The sequence below is a fragment of the Nicotiana attenuata genome, chromosome 10, assembly GCF_001879085.1.
Source record: "Nicotiana attenuata strain UT chromosome 10, NIATTr2, whole genome shotgun sequence".
In the NCBI taxonomy this organism is placed as follows: Eukaryota; Viridiplantae; Streptophyta; class Magnoliopsida; order Solanales; family Solanaceae; genus Nicotiana; species Nicotiana attenuata.
Window position 1 is genome coordinate 5,055,673 of NC_031998.1, and position 22,125 is coordinate 5,077,797.

Genomic DNA, 22,125 nt, shown 5'->3' on the forward strand with positions numbered 1-22,125 from the left:
TATATATATATATATATATATATATACATATATATATATATATAGTAGTTGTAGTGCATGAAAATAATAATTCCTGATGGTGGTGGCTTTTGATATATTGGTGCTTCAAGAAGTAGGGTGTAAAATATAGTGAAGTTAAAGTTGGAATTTTGGTTTGACATAAGTATGGGCTTGAAGGTTAAAGTGTTTGTATTAAGGTGCTTAAGGGAGGTGTAGTTACTTATATCCAAATATATCCTACCCGACCGCAGCCTACATTACAACCAATGAAAGTCCAATATGATCTTAGACTGAATGAACTTGATTAGTGGAGTATTACACTACGGTCAAGCTTATGGTACGTCATTTGGGGAATATGAAGGTTATTTCTGAGAGCGAGTGAATTTTTCTTATCTTGAGTTCCTACGTTATTAAAATTCATGGTGTGTGGAACTAAGCTCTTTGATTGGGTGAAGGTACATGATTCATAAAGGAAAGGTAATGTTGTTGACCTCCATGGTATTTGTGAGTCAATTATTCAGGCGAGGATGTCACACCTTTGTGTTTAACTATTTTAAAGATTCTTGGTATAATGAGTTAAGGGAATTGCTTAATAGGTTGTGTCCATGAGTGTAGTTTGATTGCGAGAGGACGAGCAAATGTTTAAGTGTGGGTATTGATGTATGGCTATAATTCATGGTTTAGCACATTATGTGCCTTGCATTTTACATGCTTTAATGACAAATTACACTTTGTTTGAGCGTAATGGAATCTATTTCATGTGTAGGTGAATTGGAAATGAAAGAAGAGATAAAGGGATACTTAAACGTCGAAAGTACGCTCGAGAACGGTGAAAAGGAGAGGCCAGGCAAAAGCCAGCTCGACCAGGCTTTAGCCTGGTGAGGCCAGCCAAAGACCAGGCCCAACTACGCGTTAGCCTGGCGACGCCAGCTTAAGGCCAGGCTGAACCAGGCTTTAGCCTGGCGAGGCCAGCCTAAAGCCAGGCCTAGGGCCAGGTCATGTCCGAGTTCTGAAGGCTTAAATTATTTCCCGGCTTGACTAGAATTTGATCTACACGTTTAGGACTTGTCCCAAACATATAAATAGACCCAAAAATGCCACTTTGGGGGACTTTTGCATCCGGAGGCAAGAATAGCTCGTGGAAAACTACTTGGGAGTTAGAATCATTGATTTCTACATCTCTTTATCTTTACTCTGTAATTTAATTATGCAAATTACTTTGGATATTGTTACTTTGAGTATGAGTAGCTAAACTCGTAATCTAGGATTTTGATGGAACCTGTTGAAGGATGATTTTCTCGTTACGTTAATATAGATTTGCTATAGTATTCTCTCTATTTTTTCAACTATATGCTTATTGCTGTTGATTGAAGGTCCCTCAATTAACTGTTCCAATTTAGTGTGCATTACTCGGGAGAGAGTGCATATTTAGGTAGTTGTTGAACAACATCACTCCTAACGTATATGAGGGATCAATACGAAGGGTTTAAATGTGGGATTAGGGATAACGAAACCTTGGGTGCGATCTAAGTGAGCTGTACTTTAGGCTAGCTAGCGTAATTCGGGAGAATATGTCTAGTATATTATTGTAATTACTCGGGAGAGAGTTACGACAGTCAGAGTGCTCATGATCGATAGAGAAGACTTAGGCAAATTTATAGGAAACGTAGCGGAAAGGATTCCGACAATAGGGAAAATCAGAACCTTAGATCATTCCAATCTTGTCTACAACCCGTTCGTAGTTAGTTCTTAATTATTGCAGTTTCATTACGTAATATTTAGTTAGTAAACATCCAATCTATTACTTAAATATTTCGAAGGTTGAATACGTGAATTTGTGTGAGTCCAATAGCTGTGATTGATAGGTTAATTCCCTGTGGGATTCGACTTCGGTCTTGTTAATCGGAATATATTTGCAGCGACCGCTTTATCCTTTTTATAAGGCATAGTTGGGCGTGATCAAATCTCTCAGTTTTCTTTATGTTGATCCATCAGTTTGAAGGGATTCAAAGCCGATTTTGATGGAGATCAAATAGCTGTTCATGTACCTTTATCCTTGGAGGCTCAAGTAGAGGCCCGTTTACTTATGTTTTCTCATATGAATCTTTTGTCTCCGGCTATTGGGGATCCCATTTTCGTACCAACGCAAGATATGCTTATTGGACTCTTTTGATTAACAAGCGAAAATCATCGAGGTATTTGTGTAAATGGATATAATCCATGTAATCGTAGAAACTATCAAAATCAAAAAAGAAGTGACAATAGTCCCTATAAGTATATGAAAGAACCCTTTTTTTTCTATTTCCTATGATGCAATTGGGGCTTATCGGCAGAAACGAATCAATTTAGATAGTCCTTTGTGGCTCCGGTGGCGACTAGATCAACGCGTTATGCTTCAAGAGAAACTCCCATCGAAGTTCACTATGAATATTTAAGTGCTTTTTATGAGCGCCAAAACTTTTTGCAAAATGAAATCATATATATATATATATATATATATATACAGTAGGCGGCCAGGGTTGGGGACTAGTGTTGACCAAGTAAAAGTGAATCTCCTAATGCTAGCTAATAAAGAAAGTAAAATGATTTTGCTTTACTTCTATAACTGCGTGTTTGAAACTTGGTCTAAACTCGAGCAATCACGATTTACTAAGATTCTCTGATAATATCACCCGGCTGCCAAGTCAGCATAAAAATACTTTATCATCTGGCGCGAAAGTAAATTCTATCCTCACTTGGATTAATTAATATTGTACAAGAATCACCATCAGACCCACGGTCTTAGACTCATCTAGACAGAAATTTGTTAATCATCAAAACTTAATATTCAACAGATTGCATCAAATGGTGTTGTGAGGAGTTTCGGATTCTTAGCTTTGGTTTTAGCATTTTTTTTCTCATCTATTCGTACATTTGAGATCATGAATATGGAAGGAGGGAATGCAAATTTTTCTCATATGTTGAAGAAAATACGAAACAATTATACCAATTTACTATAATATAATAAAGTTTAACTAACAATTTTAATCAATCTCAAGTGATTTGACACATATACTTCCCATAATTACACGAGTAGGATTAATCATTAAAAACAACGTAAAATTAAAGAAACAAATATTAGAAATACTCATAGAATATGAACATCCTCTCCAAGTTCCTAGCTTTGGCAAAATTTTTATAACGACCCGATCGTTCGTTCTGAGAGTTATAGCCACATTTCCCCCATCTATGCTTATTTATATGTTGTCCAGTTGTGTTGAGTTGTATCGAGTTGGTAGGTTTGGGTTCGGAGTAGTTTTGGAGTGAAATGAACACTTAGTCTCTTAATTAGAAAGCTAAGTTAGAAAAGTCAACCGGAAGTTGACTTATGAGTAAAAGAATTCGAATTTGGATTTTTATGATTCGATTAGCTTTGTTGGGTGATTTTGGACTTAGGAGTGTGTCCGGAATATAATTTGGAGGTTTGTGGTAAAACTAGGCTTGAATTGGCGAAAGTTGGAAGTTTAGAAGTTCTTAGGCTTGAATTCGAGGTTTATTTGGTGTTTTGGTGTTGTTTTGGGTGTTCCGGAGGTTCGACTAAGTTCGGGTAGTGATATATGACTTGTTGGAATTGTTGGTTGAGGTCCCGAGGGCCTCGGATGAGTTTTGAATAGGTTTGGGTTATGTTGCGCTCGTTTTTCATATGTTTCGACGTCGTTTCTTCAAGCATAAATGATATCATATTGAACAAATGAGCTCCAATTTCTTTTTTGATTAAAGCATTAGATCCGTATTGTAATTACGGACCTGAAGCAAAAAGAATCGTCGAATTTGGACATCGTATGAGGATTTTATGGTCATTTTACTAAGAATTAGGTTGCCAGATTTTTCAGTTTAATTACGAAATTGCCACTGACGGCGTATTTAAAAATCTGCACTATTTGCAAATATTAAAACCTACATATCTCCTTTGTTATAAGGTCAAATTGAGTGATTCAAAAGCCTAACTTGACTAGAATTTCACAAGGAATCCATTGGAGGCATAAAATACGAGTTTCGGGATTGTTTGGCACGAGAAACGAGGCAGAATAGCTGGCAGAAAAATATACAAAACAAGGGTTTGTTCATTCGGTCATATTTTGAGTTGGGGAGCTCGGATTTGGGCGATTTTTGAGGCGATTTTCACCATATGAATTGGGTAAGTGTTCTCTACTCGATTTTGATTATAATTTATGAATCCATCTTCACTTTTGGGATTTGATTGATGATTTCAAAGTGAAATTGAGTTAGGGTTTGAGTTTTGGAGAGTTTTAAGTGAGGATTTGAGGGACCAAACGGAGTCCGATTTTTACAAATTTTATATGGTTAGACTCGGGAGAGGACGGGGATTATTATTATGACATTTTTGACTGATTCTGAGACGTGGGCCCGGGGGCCGAGTTTTGGCCGATTTCAGATTTTTGGCATGTTTATGTTGTTTTTATTGTGTAATTCGATTCTTTAGACTATGTTGATAGTATTATTCTGATTTTGGTTAGACTCGGAGCTTTTGGAGACCGAGTCCAGGGACGAGGACATCCCGGAGTAGGATTTTACGCTGTTGAGGTAAGTAACAGTTTTAACTCTGGCTTTGAGGGTATAAACCCGGAGAAATTGATAGCGTGTGCTTGTTTGGTGGTGATACCCACGCTAGGTGACGGGCGTGTGGGTGTGCACCGCGAGGGATTGAGACTTGGTCGGTCCCGTGAGGCTGTGAGGCCTAATGGCTATTATCTGTGGTTATGTGTTTACTTGTTGTTGAACTTATTTGCCTTCATGTTAGAGATCATGTTTAATCTTTATTCATGCTCACATTAATTATACTCAGTCATAGAAATTATTGTACATATTTACCTCAGTCTCTACTATCTGCTAATGCGCTGTGATACTTGATGTGGGTTGTGTTCCCTTATTTATTGATATGATGGCACGTGAGTTGTCCGTGCGGTACATGATTGAGTAAGGCCGAGTGCTTGGTTGTGAGGATATTAATACCATAGCGCGTGAGTTGTCCGCATAGCACGTTAGTTGACCGTGCGGGTCCAGGTATTGATACCATAGCGCGTGAGTTGTCCGCGTACCACGTGAGTTGACCGTGCGGATCCAGGAATTGATATAGTAGCACGTGAGTTATCCGTGCTTAGCGCTTGGGCTTTGGGAGCCCCTCCGGAGTCTATACACACCCCTAGTGAGCGTAGAGTGTTGAGTGTATTGAATGTTGAGTGTTGAGTGCTGAGTGCGAGTGTTGAGTGATGGAATGACATTGTTGTGAGGTTGCATTTACTTTTGATGTTGCTGCATTTATCTGTTAAATTTCTTTGTGGCATTTACTGAGTTATGGAATTTACCCGTTTATTCCTGTTATTTTTAAAATTGTGAAAAATAAATAATTGAACTATTTCGCTCAGCTCGTCACTACTGCTCAGTTCCTTAGTTATTTCTGTTACTACTGAGGTGGTTGTACTCATACTACACCCTGCACTTTATGTGCAGATCCAGGTGAGTTCGTTGAGTTCAGGCTGGCTATCTGTAGAGATTGCAAGGTACTTGCCATCATCCGCAGGACCTTGTTACTCCTTTTATCATTTCTTCTATTAGACAGTTATATACCTTAGTTCATAGTTTTAGACGCTCATGACTTAGTGACACCCTGATGTTTGGGACTCGTTTTCGTATTTTATATTATTTATATTTAGAGTTGGTTTAGTTTATCGGGAATTAAATTGTTGAAAATATTTTATTAAATTCTTATAATCAAATTAGTAGTAATATTTTGGGAATAGGCTTGCCTTGTAACACGATAGGCGCCATCACGATCAAGGTTATATTTTGGGTCGTGACAAGTTGGTATCAGAGCCTAGGTTACATAGGTCTCACGAGTCATGAGCGGGTTTAGTAGAGTCTTGCGGATCAGTACGGAGACGTGTGTACTTATCTTCGAGAGGCTGCAGAACTTTTAGGAAAACTTCACCTTCTTGAATTCTTATCGTGCGGTATTGATTCAGCTTGAAGTGTAACTCTTTGAATTCCTTCCACGCATTTGTATGCGCACATGAGCGCTCGGTATCAGTTGTGCATCGACGAATTATGATTCCCTAGATGAGGTGCGAGATGTAATTTCTGTGTGTTGATGTTGGGCTAGTCTGGGGTACTTGAGGTCGGGTTTTGTCTGAGCTGGAGTACGAAAATTTCGATTGTGTGAGCACTTGTTATATGTCCGTTGGTGTCCCTATTAGTGGGATTCGTGATTTGAGGGCTATGTGGTGAGGATGATGTGATCGCGAGATGAGTTCATATGATTTGAATGTGACGAGAAGGTATTGCTGAAGGTTTCACCTATTTGAGACTCCAGGTATGTTTTTAGACTCGTTCGAGGACGAACGTTTGTTTCAGAGGGGGAGGATATAACGACCTGATCGTTCGTTCTGAGAGTTATAGCGACATTTCCCCCATCTATGCTTATTTATATGTTGTTCAGCTGTGTTGAGTTGTATCGAGTTGGTAGGTTTGGGTTCGGAGTAGTTTTGGAGTGAAATGAAAACTTAGTCTCTTAATTAGAAAGCTAAGTTAGAAAAGTCAACCGGAAGTTGACTTATGAGTTAAAGAATTCGGATTTGGATTTTTATGATTCGATTAGCTTTGTTCGGTGATTTTGGACTTAGGAGTGTGTCCGGAATATAATTTGGAGGTCTGTGGTAGAACTAGGCTTGAATTGGCGAAAGTTGAAAGTTTAGAAGTTCTTAGGCTTGAATTCGAGGTTTATTTGGTGTTTTGGTATTGTTTTGGATGTTTCGGAGGTTCGACTAAGTTGGGGTAGTGATATATGACTTGTTGGAATTTTTGGTTGAGGTCTCGAGGGCCTCGGATGAGTTTTGAATAGGTTTGGGTTGTGTTGCGCTCGTTTTTCATATGTTTTGACGCCGTTTCTTCAAGCATAAATGATATCATATTGAACAAATGAGCTCTAATTTCTTTTTTGATTGAAGCATTAGATCCGTATTGTAATTACGGACCTGTAGCAAAAAGAATCATCGAATTTGGATATCGTATGAGGATTTTATGGTCATTTTACTAAGAATTAGGTTGCCAGATTTTTCAGTTTAATAACGAAATTTCCACTGACGGCGTATTTAAAAATCTGCACTATTTGCAAATATTAAAACCTATATATCTCCTTTGTTATAAGGTCAAATTGAGTGATTCAAAAGCCTAACTTGACTAGAATTTCACAAGGAATCTATTGAAGGCATAAAATATGAGTTTCGGGATTGTTTGGCATGAGAAACGAGGCAGAATAGCTGGCAGAAAAATATACAAAATAAGGGTTTGTTCATTCGGTCATATTTTGAGTTGGGGAGCTCGGATTTGGGCGATTTTTGAGGCAATTTTCACCGTATGGATTGGGTAAGTGTTATCTACTCGACTTTGATTATAATTTATGAATCCATCTTCATTTTTGAGATTTGATTGATGATTTCAAAGTGAAATTGAGTTAGGGTTTGAGTTTTGGAGAGTTTTAAGTGAGGATTTGGGGGACCAAACGGAGTTCGATTTTGACAAGTTTTATATGGTTAGACTCGGGAGAGGACGAGGATTATTATTATGTTATTTTTGACTGATTCCGAGACGTGGTCCCGGGGGCCGAGTTTTGGCCGATTTCGGATTTTTGGCATGTTTATGTTGTTTTTATTGTGTAATTCGATTCTTTAAACTATGTTGATAGTATTATTCTGATTTTGGTTAGACTCGGAGCTTTTGGAGACCGAGTCCAGGGACGAGGACATCCCGGAGTAGGATTTTACTCTGTTGAGGTAAGTAACAGTTTTAACTCTGGCTTTGAGGGTATAAACCCGGAGAAATTGATATCGTGTGCTTGTTTGGTGGTGATACCCACGCTAGGTGACGGGCGTGTGGGTGTGCACCGCGAGGGATTGAGAATTCGTCCGTCTCGTGAGGCTGTGAGGCCTAATGGCTATTATCTGTGGTTATGTGTTTACTTGTTGTTGAACTTGTTTGCCTTCTTGTTAGAGATCATGTTTAAGCTTTATTCATGCTCACATTAATTATACTCAGTCATAGAAATTATTGTTTACCTCAGTCTCTAATATCTGCTAATATGATGTGATACTTGATGTGGGTTGTGTTCCCTTATTTATTGATATGATGGCACGTGAGTTGTCCGTGCGGTACATGATTGAGTGAGGCCGAGTGCTTGGTTGTGAGGATATTAATACCATAGCGCGTGAGTTGTCCGCGTAGCGCGTGAGTTGACCGTGCGGGTCCAGGTATTGATACCATAGCGCGTGAGTTGTCCGCTTACCACGTGAGTTAACCGTACGGATCCAGGTATTGATATGGTAGCACGTGAGTTGTCCGTGCTTAGCGCTTGGGCTTTGGGAGCCCCTCCGGAGTCTGTACACACCCCCAGTGAGCGCAGAGTGTTGAGTGTATTGAGTGTTGATTGTTGAGTGCTGAGTGCGAGTGCTGAGTGATGGAGGACATTGTTGTGAGGTTGCATTTACTTTTGATATTGCTGCATTTATCTGTTAAATTTCTTTGTGGCATTTACTGAGTTATGGAATTTACCCGTTTATTCCTGTTATTTTTAAAATTGTGATAAATAAATAATTGAGGTGGTTGTACTCATACTACACCCTGCACTTTATGTGCAGATCCAGGTGAGTTCGTTTAGTTCAAGCTGGCTATCTGTAGAGATTTCAAGGTACTTGCCATCGTCCGCAGGACCTTGTTACTCCTTTTATCATTTCTTCTTTTAGACAGTTATATATCTTAGTTCATAGTTTTAGACGCTCATGACTTAGTAACACCCCACTGTTTGGGATTCGTTTTCGTATTTTATATTATTTATATTTAGAGTTGGTTTAGTTTATAAGGAATTAAATTATTGGAAATATTTTATTAAATTCTTATAATCAAATTAGTAGTAATATTTTGGGAATAGGCTTGCCTTATAACACGATAGGCGTCATCATGACCAAGGTTATATTTTGGGTCGTGACAATTTTCCACAGGGATAAGGACAAGATATTTCTTGAAATCTAATACTCTCAACGAAGAACCACTCACCAACTGCTTGAGCAATAGCCTGTATAAATAAATATATAATGAGCAAGTCCCTGGGGAAATTTTTGAAAAATAAAAGGAAAATTAATGATTAATGGTAAAAAGCAAACATAAAATGACCTTTTCCCGGTCCTAACAAGTGGTATCAGAGCGAGGTTCAAGACAGGTTCATCTTGGCGTGTTCAGTTCTAGCTGCAACATATTTGACGATAATCGTGATTTTTGTCTGAGAAATTTAACCGGAGTGCCACGCACGATGAGACAAACTTTGTGGCGGAGATTTGGAGATGCGACCTGTTGAAGGCTATGTGAAGAAGGTGCATCAAGTTTATTTTGTCAGAAAATTCAGGCCAAGGGGGAGAATTGTTAGGTGTTTGTCCAGATTTTTTTACCATAATTGGTTTTCCTATTTCATGAAGGAAAGGACAACATATTTACCATAACTGGGATTTTCCTTGTTGTAGAAGGAAATTACAATTCTCCTATATTTGGCTAGTCCTTTTTCTTGTAGGAAAAGGTTTGGACTTCTATAAATTGAGGATCCTTCCTTCTCATTCAGTAGCATCCACAATGTAGCCACATGGGGTTTGAGAGTCGTGTTTAGGGGGAGAACTTTATTACGGGACAAGTGTTAGTGTGCCACTTGTGTTTGCCTCTTCGTGAGGTTGTTCTCTCGATATTTTGTACTACTCTTTTTTATATAGTGGATTGCTCATCCCCGCCGTGGACGTAGGTCAGTTGACTGAACCACGTTATATGTTTGTGTCTTTTTGGTAGATTTCTCTTTTGTTGTTGGATTTATCGTCGCTCAACGTTTGCTTTGCTAGCTTTCGCATGACACCTGACTTTTTCCGGTCCTAACACGTGCGAGCACGCGTGGCGATTTATATTGGATAAAATGGTTTTGTCAGGAGTTCCGATCGGATTCTTGGTTTTTGTCTTTTTTTTTCCTCATCTGCTCTTAAAGTTGTGGTCATGAATATGGAAGGAGGGAATGTCAATTTGTGCCAGCTTTGTTTTTCTTGCTCTGCCACAATTTGCTCATGTCAATTTTGGGATGTTTAGAAATCTTTTATTCCCCACTAATGAGAAATTTTACTTTGTGTCTCACATGCCATGTCATACTTGTGTGAGACTCTCCAAAGTTGGACAATTGGACTAATGGGTCCCACTTTTAACACCATTTTTCTCTTTCTTCTAATTCGTATTTCTCATCCCAAACAGCCCCTTTTAATTTTCTTTTTTTTTTCTCTACCAGAAAATTCTTCTTCACTCTCAACATCAAATCCCAAGACATCACTTTATTTTTTCTTAGCACAAAACTCGTCTGTGTAGAAGAAACAACAGCTCTTGGGGAATAATATGTGTGACAATGAAAAAAGGATTTACTGGAAATGGGTTTAAAGTTTGTGAAGGGGATAATGGAACAACTTAGGGTGAAAAAGTTACTCTAGCCTATTTTTCCTCCCCTGTCAACTTTGGTTCTCTACTTCTCCGTTTAATTTTCTCCATTTCAAATGTAATTTCAAATTATTATTAACTAATTGTTAATGCTATCTTTTTAAGTATGTAGATTGATTTTTTTTTTAAAGAAATTTTTTTTCATCGCCTGAAAGAACCCACCACGAAACAGTTAGAGCAACGCAATATTAATTGAGTAACTGTGGGTACGAAATCTGTTAAGAGTTAGAATTGGCCTTTTTTGGTATCCTTAAACAAAATCTCCATGTTTCTAGCTTTTTGTTTTTTACCAAATAATGATGAACAATCTTAAGGATATCAATTTTACTGCAAAAAAATCTAATTAAACTACTTTACCAATTTAGCTGCGGCTAGTTTTAGATGAAAAGCTTTGTGATTTTATGAAATGCTTTCATTTCTTTTAAAAACTGGTGTGGGGAGAACTAAAAGAGCGAGAAAACGAATTTTTGGCTAAGGATGTACACAGAGATATTTTGGAATTTTGATGTGGAGAGTGAAGGAGAATTTTCTGGTAGAGTAAAAAAAAGAAAAATTAAAATGGGTTGTTCGGGATGAGAAAGACCAATTAGAAGAGAGAGAAAAATGGAGGTAAAAGTGGGACCCGTTAGTCCAAATGTCCAGCTTTGGAGAGTTTCACACAAGTATGACATGGCATGTGAGACTCAAAGTAAAATTTCTCCCCACTAATAGCTAGCTCGACCACTAAAATTTAAAGAGAAAGACCAAGTGTTCTAGAAATTAAAATATAAAACAAATATATATACCAACTTACGATAACATGATAAAGTTTGAATAACAATTTTAAGCGACCTCAAGTGACTTGGTACTTTCCACAAATACATGAGTGGATTAATCACTAAGAAAATATCAGAAATACTCGTACAATATGAACATTCTCTTCAAGTTCCTAGCTTTGGCAAAATTTTCCGCAAGGATAAGGGCAAGATATCTCTTGGAATTTACTACTCTCGACAAAGAACCACTCGGCAACTGCTTGAGCAATTTTCTGTACAATATATATAAATTATAGTAAGTAGTTAGTCTCACTAATCGTCAAAAGAATTATTGGGATAATTTTAGAAAAAACAAAAAGGGAAATGGACCTTATCAGCCAATATTGGAGAGTTGGGGTAGAACCAATAGCTGGGTGTTTCAATGCCTTTGTGGGAATGGCAGGAGGTTATAAAATATCCACTTGGTGAAGTTGGTCTTATTCCATTTATAACTGCCCTTAGAAATATTACCCATCTGAAAACAATAATTCAAGATCATCATATATAGAGAGAGGGAGAGGGAGAGAGTTTTAATTAAACGAATAGCTTGTTTGGATAGTTGTTATGTATCGTATATTATTGTATTGTACTGCACCGTATCGTTTTGATGTATATAATATTTGGATAGATTGTATTGTTTGTCGTCGTGTCAAGATATCATGCACCAATAACATGAAGAATAAACTTGTAATGTATATAAAGAAAAAGTAAGGTGCGAGGTAGACTTATTACATAAAAAAAAAGTATAGGGTCAAAGAAAAATAAGATTACTTTATAATATATAAGGAAAGGGAAAATGAAAGAAAAAAAATAAGAAAACGACGCAACTATCCCAAATCGATCGTTCCATAAAGTGACACTTTTCATCATTACGTAACGACGGACTTACGACATATATAATAAAATTTAAGTAACAATCAAAACTAATCGTGTATTTAAAATAACAATATAGTACAAACAACATGTAACAACCATCCAAACAAGCTGTACGAGAGGATTATTTGCCTGCCTCTTTTAATTTTATCACATGAATTAGGTTAAAAGAGAATAATATTAATTAACCCCTTGAATTGGTACTGACCTTGGAGAGTTTGGATTTGACTTGGTGAGCATATATTTATGTCTTTCTTGCAATATGTCCACTCATTATAAGGAACCAAACTGTTGTTTATCTATATTTTTAAAGATCAATCAAAAGGAAAACCCATTTATAATCCTAAGGGAAATAAAAGAAATAAAAACAATTTGGTTATAATAAATAAATAATAGTAACAACGAATATATATTTCTAACCTGCCAAGAGTCATAAGCAGAATTAATAACGAAAAGTGGTGTCCGAATATGTTGTACTACATATTCAGGGAAGAAGCACTGCCAAATCATCGTATTGTGTATTAGTGAAAAGTTGTACAAAAAATAAAAATAAACCAAATTTTTAAAAATACATAAATAAATAAAGGGGGCAGTTTTCTTCCACGAAGAAATTACTTTATCTTACCAAACTTGGATCTAAGTAGGAGCTGGTGCAAGATCGTGGCAGGTTCTTGCTTGATCCCTAATTAAATCCCAAAACACAGACACAGTCTCTCTCTCTATATATATATATAGAAAGTATATCAATAAATTAAATTAATAATAAAAAACGTCTTACGGGCAATGTAACAACTCTTTCATATAGCTGCTCAATATGTGGTTCCCCTAGGATTGTTTTTCTCCATAAAATCATATAATTAAGAATCAGTAATTAACAATGATGTTAATTATATATAACAAAAGTTCTCACGTTTCATGAATAAAACTTACATATTTACAAAGAAACCAGCATCAGAAATGCATTTTACTCTAGCATTTGTGGAGAAAAAACTTCTAAACTTGTCACAATGTAGTATTGCAGTTAATCCCCCTGCTGAATTTCCACTCAAAATGGCCTAACATGAAATTATATAAAGGAAGAAGTTAAAACTGTTATTTCGTTGATTTCTATTTCTATTATAGTACCAATTAGTTGAAGGCGAACCTTAGCGTAACTAGTAAAGTTGTTTTCATGTAATTAGGAGGTCACGGGTTCGAGCCGTGGAACAACCTCTTGCAGAATGCAGGGTAAGACTGCGTACAAATACAATAGATCCTTGTGGTCTAGTCCTTCCCCAAACCACCCGCATAGCAGGAGTTTATAAGTGTACCGGACTGTCCTTTTAGTACCAATTAAGTGACAGTCGACGTGACTTACATATAAGTTGACGTCAATAGCATATTAATTTCGGGATAAAAGAGTTCTTTTTCCAAATAAATTTATAAAAAATATACATTTTCAGCTTTCCACATTCCTTTGTATAATAAATCCTCCATGATGGCAAGGAAAACTCTTGCCCCTCTGAAGTGGAGCCCTGTAACCTAATTAATAATAAAAAAAAAAAGTCATTTTCAATACAGAAAAGTTACTACAATTAACAAAAAATTTCTAGCGCTAATATTTAAAAAATATTTGTATTTACTGGGTCAACTTCTTCAACGTCACCCGTAAAAAATGCCCCATCGCAATACTTAACCTTTACTCTGTTCCAGTTAAAAAGGTCTAAAGATTTTAACAACATTACATTTTTATTAGATAGGAATTCTAAGAATATCTCAACGTGAAAAAAATAAAATATATATTTTTTGGCATGTAACCTAATAACTACCTGGATTTTCGTTAGGCTTGTTGCTTAAAATTCCTTGAAAATAATATTGATCCTCCATGTGTATTGATGATCCATACCTAGTACCGGTACGTTCGATGCACTCTGAGATCGTAGAACACCATCCCCTCCCTGAATTTTTTTTTACGCTATATAAAATTTAAATAAATTAATTTAAAAAAAAAACAGAATGAAAAGTTTAACTCTAACCTCAATGTGAATAAGCCAATTATTAAGGGGGTTTTGACACATCTACCCATAAAAACAAAACTATTTGCCCTTGTCTACCCATTTATTTTTCTACCCATAAACTAATTACATTTCCTACCCATAATAGTTTTTGTGGGGAATTTTTTTCTTTATTCTCCAATTCTTTTTTATTTCTATGCTTCTTTTCTTTTTTTTTCTTTTCTGCTTTTCTTTTTTCTCGTTTTCTTCTTATTTTTTTTTTCCTTTTCTAATTTCATTTAACTTCTTGTTTTTTTTATATTCTTTTTCTCTTCATAATCTAATTTCATTTAACGTTTTTACTATTTTTTATTTTTTTTATACAATAAGAAAAATAATTGATATAGTAAATATTTGTTCACCTTTTTTTTAATATAACTAGTACAATATACCTTTTTTTTTCTTTCTCATTTTTTAAATTCAATTATTAAACTGAAATAATATCAGTTGTCACTTGGTCTAATATACTGAATATCATATTGACTGCTGTTGAGCACCATAAATTACATAATCAGATTCTAAGAATCAACACGTGATTGCCATGCAAACCTTGATCTCCTTCCCTATAAATATCAATACACACTCTACCATTAGCAGTAATACAACCAGTTATAGAGCAAGAAAACATAATCTACGGCAACCAAATCTCCATATATACTAGTTAGAATAAAAATGATAATAAAATATTAAAAAATACAACAAAAGTATAAGTAGCGAAAAAGACTTCTAGTACCATGTGATACCAATATGGTATATATGTATACCAACAGAGCATATGATTTCTCTAGAATATTGCTACAACTATCTGCGACTATACTACTCTACCAAAACATTAAAGGACGCAATAAAAGTATGAGAAAATTACATGCTCGTATTGCAAGCTAAATATTCGCAAAACAACTTGCTCATTTCGTATACTAAGAGGGTATATAGTTGTATGGGGTCGTTCCAACAATTGCCTATAACTATAAAAACTATTAATACACATAATTTATGTCCATCGGCACATAAAAATTCCAGCATTATTGCAACTCATGTTGATATAAATAATTTCATAATAGAATTCACTTAAAATACAGCTAAAACAACCAAAACAATGTTCAAACTACCATATGATACCAATATGGCATATAACTATACCAACATGGTATACAGTTTTACTAGTTAATTCCCGGCAACTATATGACTATAATACTATTACATAACACACATGCATAAAGAGAAAAATAAAAAAATAATGTACCACATATTAATATAATAAGTTATTTCAAGATATTGTACTATATTACTATTATTAAAAGAAAATCAAATATTGTACCAATTAAATGCAGCTAATACAACCAAAAAATAATTCAACTAGCATATGATACCAATATAGTATATAGATATACTAATAGGGTATATAGTTGGAATGAATTGTATACTAAAATGGTATATTTGTATACTATTTGGGTATACAATACAAATTCGTCTTCTTCTCTGGTTCAACTATATTTCAACCCAAATTTCTAAAATTTACTACAAAATCTCCACCAAATTGACTTAAACTTTAGTTACAACCTCCAATCAACTTTCCAAACTAACCCATACAGGATCGGATCAAAATAATTAAAAATTATGAGTTTCAAGCTTCAAGGTCCGTCAATGGTGAATTTAAATTTTTGTACAATAAATCTCCAAAAATATATAACTTTTATCTATTAAGTTAAGAAAACTATAGAAAAAAGATACTAAAGAAGTTCAACGTGCTCGATTTCAACCTTGTGAATACACCGAATGCCTATTTATACGAATGCCTCAAGTTCGGCTGCATGCCAATTTTCTCTTTAAAAATATATAAATTTGACTTTGTCAGGAACAAAATTAACTAATTGAATAAAAAGTGAATAAAAGAAAAAGAACCAAAAGGGAGAACAAAAAATAGAAGAACCTAACTCGTCTTTTAAACTAAGTTTTGCGTGAAAAAGGAATCTTTAAAATTTGAGACTCGTTATTATTTGAAACAGCAAATTTCATCTAGTCGATCACCTACCCATTCTTGTTGAAGTTGGATTGGAATTTCTTTTAGCAATAAGCTTTACTCCTGATTCAGTTCGCAATTACAATTATTAAACCATCTGGGCGGGTAAATAGTATTGATTGCATAGGTAGGAAAAGTAAATAGTTTAGGTATGGATATTTAAGGTTTTAATTTAATGGGTATAAAGTGAGATTTTCTCAATTATTAACTCCATAGTCACTTCCCCTATCAATCAGGTACGCAGGAGCACTTCCGTCCAAACAAACTGAAATTAATTATTACCATACAAAACAGTAAAATAATATTAATTAGTTTTAAGTTTTATTTTTCTATAATTCAAAATTAAATTCTTACCGGCTCCCTTTTCAATTGCACTGTGAAGTATAGTCGTATTGACTATTAAAAAATCTGCACTGACTTGAGAAACAGTCAAAAGTAGTTCTACAAATATTAAGAACATTTTGCTCTGATGTGATTTTCTTCGGCTCCTTTTGTGAGCATCTAATTTTTGTATTATTTTAACACCTCGTAAAGTCATTAATATTTTATTATTTTAATTGTTTTTCTCAATTTTTGTTGCGTTAATTGCATAATTCCTATAATAAAATACCAAAAGATAGTTCTTTTTTTTTTTTCTTTCATTTTTGCATTTTTAGGAAGTAACTAATTGTTCAATTGGTGAATTAATCTAGTTAATTGATCATTTCAATAAGTTAATTAATTAATTTATTTATTTGTGTGAATTTAGTTTAATAAGTAGGATTAAGGAAGAAATTGGGCCAAGTTTGAAAGAGAAAGTGGCCAAGAGTGCAAGACAAGGGGTTGGCATGGGAGGATTTAAAACGACGTAGTTTCAAGACAAAACTACGTCATTTTGGTTAAGTAAATGACAATCCATCATGGCCATCCATTCCACATTAATCTGATGGTCAAAATTTATCCCTAACTAAAATATAAAAGCAAAAAAAATTGAAACAGATTTCCGGAAGTCCACAGAAAAATTATTGCTAATTGACCGAAGTGAGAAGCAAAAATATTCTGATAAAGACGTTCCTCAGTAATATCATCATGACTCTCGAAGTCATGTGCGGTAGCAATACCAAACCAAATACGACGAGTAGTGGGGTCCTGAGCTAAGCCTTGGCTAAACCTTGGAAATCGTAATGCCATAATGCTTTTCAAATCCTCCTAGCCATTATCCTACTGCAATAATTCTTGCTAAGAAGAATGCCCATGTTGTGGCAATTCCACCCAGAAGGTAATGGGTTACTCCTACAGCACGTCCTTGTATAATGCTCAAGGCTCTCGGCTGAGTAGCAGGAGCAACTTTTAATTTATTATGAGCCCAAACGATGGATTCAATAAGTTCTTGCCAATAACCACGTCCACTGAATAGAAACATTAAACTAAAAGCCCAATCAGATTTTTGCCCTATTTCCAAACCCTAGAGACTTCTCATTCACTCTCTCCTCTCTCTTACCCTCTCTTAAGCCGCCGTCGCTCCACCATTGCCACCACCGTGCGCCGCCGCCGGTGGTGGTCCAAACAACCCCAAATTATCATCATACACTCTCCTCAACCTCCTATTTCCATATCTTCAAACCAAATCCTTCAAAACCCCATCAAACACCACGAATTTTAGATCTAGGACACCCTAGCCGTCGCTTTTTCCATAAATTTGGGATGATTGAGCCCTTCTTTTCACCTAATTTTCACATAAATGGGTATAACTCAATGGGGGCTACTATTTGGCATTGGTTTCGTGCCGAAAATCTGGTGACTGGATTTCGGCAACCACCACTGACTGCCTAACACCGCCGCTGCCTCCAGCGCTCCTTCCCGTTCTCGCCTCCAATCGACTCTGACATGATTTTATTGTCGATTATACCGAAATCGAGATTCAGCTCATCTGATTTAGGATTTTGGTATCAATCAACAATAAAACCATGTCCCGGATCGAATCACCACCATCGCTGCCATTGTTTCACCGCTGCCTGTGTGCTCGAGTTTTCGGTAAATCTTCAACCCGTCTCCCCTTTCCCGTTTCTGATTTTTCAGCGTGTACTTTGGATTTAGTTTTAAAGTTTAATCTTTGTTCATAATTTTGTTAGTAGTATTTATAGGTTAATTAAACTATGGTAATATTAGTTGTGAATCGCTTGTTAGTTCATATCATAAGAGCTCGTTGTTAATCGTTGTATGATAATTAAGCGATGCTCATCCAAATTCTGTTTTGCGAAATATTTCGTGTTTTCAGTTGTTCACTGTTAGTTTTTAGAGATCACATTGCTTTTAATTTGGTTTGTTTGAATGCTCAATTTAGTTACAATCAAAGTCTTGTGGTTACTTTGTCTATTTCNGACCTCGCCCCTAGCCGGCTGAGCAGTCGGGGTAGCCGCTGGAGCTGTCGATCATGGGCCTGAGAACTCTGAGGAGCACGCTGTGGCTGAGCAGTCTGTGAAGATGCACCCCTACCAAGTCTGGGGCAGTCCCTAACCAAGTGACGTGTATCGCCACACTCAAAGCAAGCTCTGGGAGGACGCGGTGGCTGTGACTGGCTGTGACTAGGCCTGCTGGACTGACCTCTGGAAGCACCTCACGCAGGAGGCGCGCTAGAAACTGGAGGTGCATAGTAAGGCTCCTGAGGTGCTGGTGGAGCTGGAGTACTACCGGCTGCTGGCAAGGCTGAATGAACAGGGCGACCAGAATAACCCCTACCATAACATCCGGCTGATGAAGTACGGGCACCAGAGTAATGACCCAACTCTCGAGACCTCTTGGCCTCCCTCTCCCCTCGCTCCCTGGCGAGCATACCCTCATTCCGTCTAGCAATGCTCATTACCTGCTGGTAGGGAATATCCATCTCTAACTCTCGGGCCATGCTGGACCGGATGGGCGGAATAAGACCCTCGATAAACCTCCGCACTCTCTCCCGAACTGTAGCAACCAAAGCCGGTGCATGCCTGGCCAGCCTGGTATAACAGATGGCATACTCTGAAACTGTCATAGCACCCTGGTGGAAGTGCTCAAACTCTGCGCGCCATGAATCTCTGAGGCTCTGGGGAACAAACTCTCTCATAAACATGTCCGAGAACTGGGTCGAAGTCAGTGAAGCAGCCTCGACTGGACTGTCTAACTCATAAGTGCGCCACCAATCATAGGCAGCTCCCCGAAGCTGAAAGGCAGTGAAAGAAACCCCGCTGGACTCCACTATGCCCATAGTGCGAAGAATACGATGACACTCCTCTAGAAATCCCAAGGCATCGTCTGATGCTAAGCCACTGAACACTGGGGGATCATATTTCTTAAACCTCTCAAGTCTCCGCTGCTCGTCCTCTGAAGCAGCTGACCCATCCTCGGGCTGAACTAGCACTGCAGGCGGTGGGGGAATAATCTCGGGAACCTACTCAACCTGCACTCGCTGCTTAGGAGTGCGGACAGCGGGAGTCTGTGCTCCTCCCCGGCCTGGGATGTGGCTGCAGCGAGGGGAAGCAACCCCGCCTGAGCCAAGGTGGTGTACATACTCATGAACTGAGCCAAAGTCTCCTGGAGCGCTGGAGTAGTAGTGGCAGTAGTAGGTGTGCCAGGTGCCTGGGCTCCGGCTGGATCTGCTGGTGGTACCTCGGCGGCAGCCCGTGCAGGTGCCTTGGCTGCACCACGTACGCGTCCTCGACCTCTACCCCGGCCTCTGGCGACGGCAGCAGCGGGCGCGGGTGCCTGATCATCTCGAGTAGTGCGTGTCCTCACCATCTGTGAGAGAATAGAAGACAGAAGTTTAAAATTGATGTCAAAAATATCGCACGACAAGGAATCCAAATGAAGTGAAGATTTTTCCTAAACAGTTACATAGCCTCTCGTAGATAAGTACAGACGTCTCCGTACCGATCAGGGAGACTCTAATAAACTGGCCTGTGCTCCGTGACTCCTATGAACCTAGAGATCTGATACCAACTTGTCACGACCCTAGTTCACCAATTGTGAACACGTCATGACGGCACCTAGTCTTCACGACTAGGTAAGCCTAAACACATTGCGGAAGTAACAACATTTGCGAAATTTACATTCGAAGCTAAATAACATGAGTAATGTATACAGTTGCCGCCTGTCACATACACTTTAATACAAAATACTGAAATAACCTCCAAGACTCGGAAACTCATGGGCAACACAGGCTATAAGAAATCTCACACTGCTCTAGTCACCAGAATAGTCTAATACAAAGAGGGATCGAAATAACATCTAACAACTATGGATAAAATGAGAAGGAGACTTTGCGGATCTGCGGACGTAGCAGATATATACCTCAAGTCCCCAATACGCCCCCTGACAGCTACTGACGGTACGCCTGCTCAGAAACACCTGGATCTACACATGAAAAACATGCGTAGAAGAGGCGTGAGTACACCACAGCGGTACTCAGTAAGTGCCAAGCCTAACCTCGGTTGGGTAGTGACGAGGAAAAGGTCAGGGCCCTACTGAGACAGAAACAATAAAATAGCGAGATATTAACAGTATCGAAATCTGAAGAAAACAAATGAACACAGCGATGTGATAAGACAGATCAATGAAATATAGTACTGCAAGACAAAACAGAAACACAGAGTAAATACAGCAAAATTACAAGAATACCGACGAGGGTCTCCCAGGATACCGTCCTGTAGCCCTTTTCTCAACTGTCCAATGGAACTTCCGGGATACCGTCCCGTAGTCCAAATCTCATATCAATATCAAAAGATCTCCCGGGATACCGTCCCGTAATCCAATCATCAGTATGCAGGGGGATCTCCCGGGATACCGTCTCGTAGTCCCAAAATAAAAGTGCAGGGGGATCTCCCGAGATACCGTCCCGTAGTCCCAAAATAAAAGTACAGGGGGATCTCCCGGGATACCGTCCCGTAGTCCCAAAATAAAAGTACAGGGGGATCTCCCGGGAATCAAACCCATAGTCCCAAAGTAAACAATCAAGGGGGAACTCCCGTAATCCGCATCCGTAGTCCCAATATAAATGCGCAACCAACATCAACGAATTATTCAGAAATTTAAGTACAACAATACAAGGCATCAAATAATACTGGCCTAACATGCTCCACGTAATCACAGTTAAGACAATTTAAACAAATAGGCAGCTTGGATCAATTAAACATGCTTTTCTACGCTAGCACAGGCTATAAAAGCAAGTAAAGTAAGGCAAATATGAAAGAGAATCCAAATCAAGTATTTAAGTAAAAATCCGGGTTTCAACAATTTGCTCAAGTACGCGCTCGTCACCTCACGTACAAGGCATTCAATTACCAATTATCACATCCTAAGGGACGAAGTCCCCCACACAAGGTTAGGCAAGCCACTTACCTCGAACCGGTGCGAAGTCAACTAGGGAACGATGCCCTTGCCACGAGTATCCGACTCCCAATGGCCCAAATCTAGTCAATTAAATTACAAATCGTAAATAATACTGCAAACAACTGATTCCACTATTGAAATTAAAGCTAAGGCGCGAAAATATGTGAAATGACCAAAATGCCCCTCAGGACATCGTCTCGAAATCGAATAATTTTCAAATTTTCAGAAACCTCGTACTCTCACGAGTCTAACCATATAAAAATCTCAGAAATCGAAGGTTGAATGCTCCCTCAAAACCCAATAGTTTAGTCAATGAACTTTCCCCCAAATTCTTCCATTTTTGCTCCTTAATTCGAATTTAAAAGGTGGATTTAACTACTAAATGATAGAATATAATTAGAAAGGATCATAGAAATGTTACCCAATAATCTCCTCTCCAAAATCCTCTCAGAATCGCCCTTGTCCGAGCTCAAAATTGATTTTCAAACTTATGAAATTAAAC

The 22,125-nt window shown here is 37.6% G+C and overlaps 1 protein-coding gene across 1 annotated transcript; it reads right to left on the reverse strand.

Annotated features, from left to right (window-relative positions):
* LOC109233551 (pectin acetylesterase 8-like) lies at positions 11,452-17,453 on the reverse strand. The gene is made up of 10 exons (XM_019399437.1): positions 17,300-17,453; positions 16,296-16,346; positions 14,039-14,167; positions 13,853-13,932; positions 13,665-13,751; positions 13,161-13,285; positions 13,009-13,069; positions 12,856-12,912; positions 12,631-12,728; positions 11,452-11,590 (listed from the first exon to the last, which is right to left on the reverse strand). Exons 1-10 carry the CDS (start codon positions 17,451-17,453, stop codon positions 11,452-11,454), a joined length of 981 nt encoding a protein of 326 aa, XP_019254982.1.

Coding starts and splice junctions, on each gene's coding strand:
- LOC109233551 (XM_019399437.1), bottom strand. CDS start 17,453: ATGGCATTACGATTTCCAAGGTTTAGCCAAGGCTTAGCTCAGGACCCC. Junction 16,347..17,299: donor TATTTTTGCTTCTCACTTCG/GTCAATTAGCAA, acceptor GAACTGAATCAG/GAGTAAAGCTTATTGCTAAA. Junction 12,729..12,855: donor CCTACTTAGATCCAAGTTTG/GTAAGATAAAGT, acceptor ATGATTTGGCAG/TGCTTCTTCCCTGAATATGT.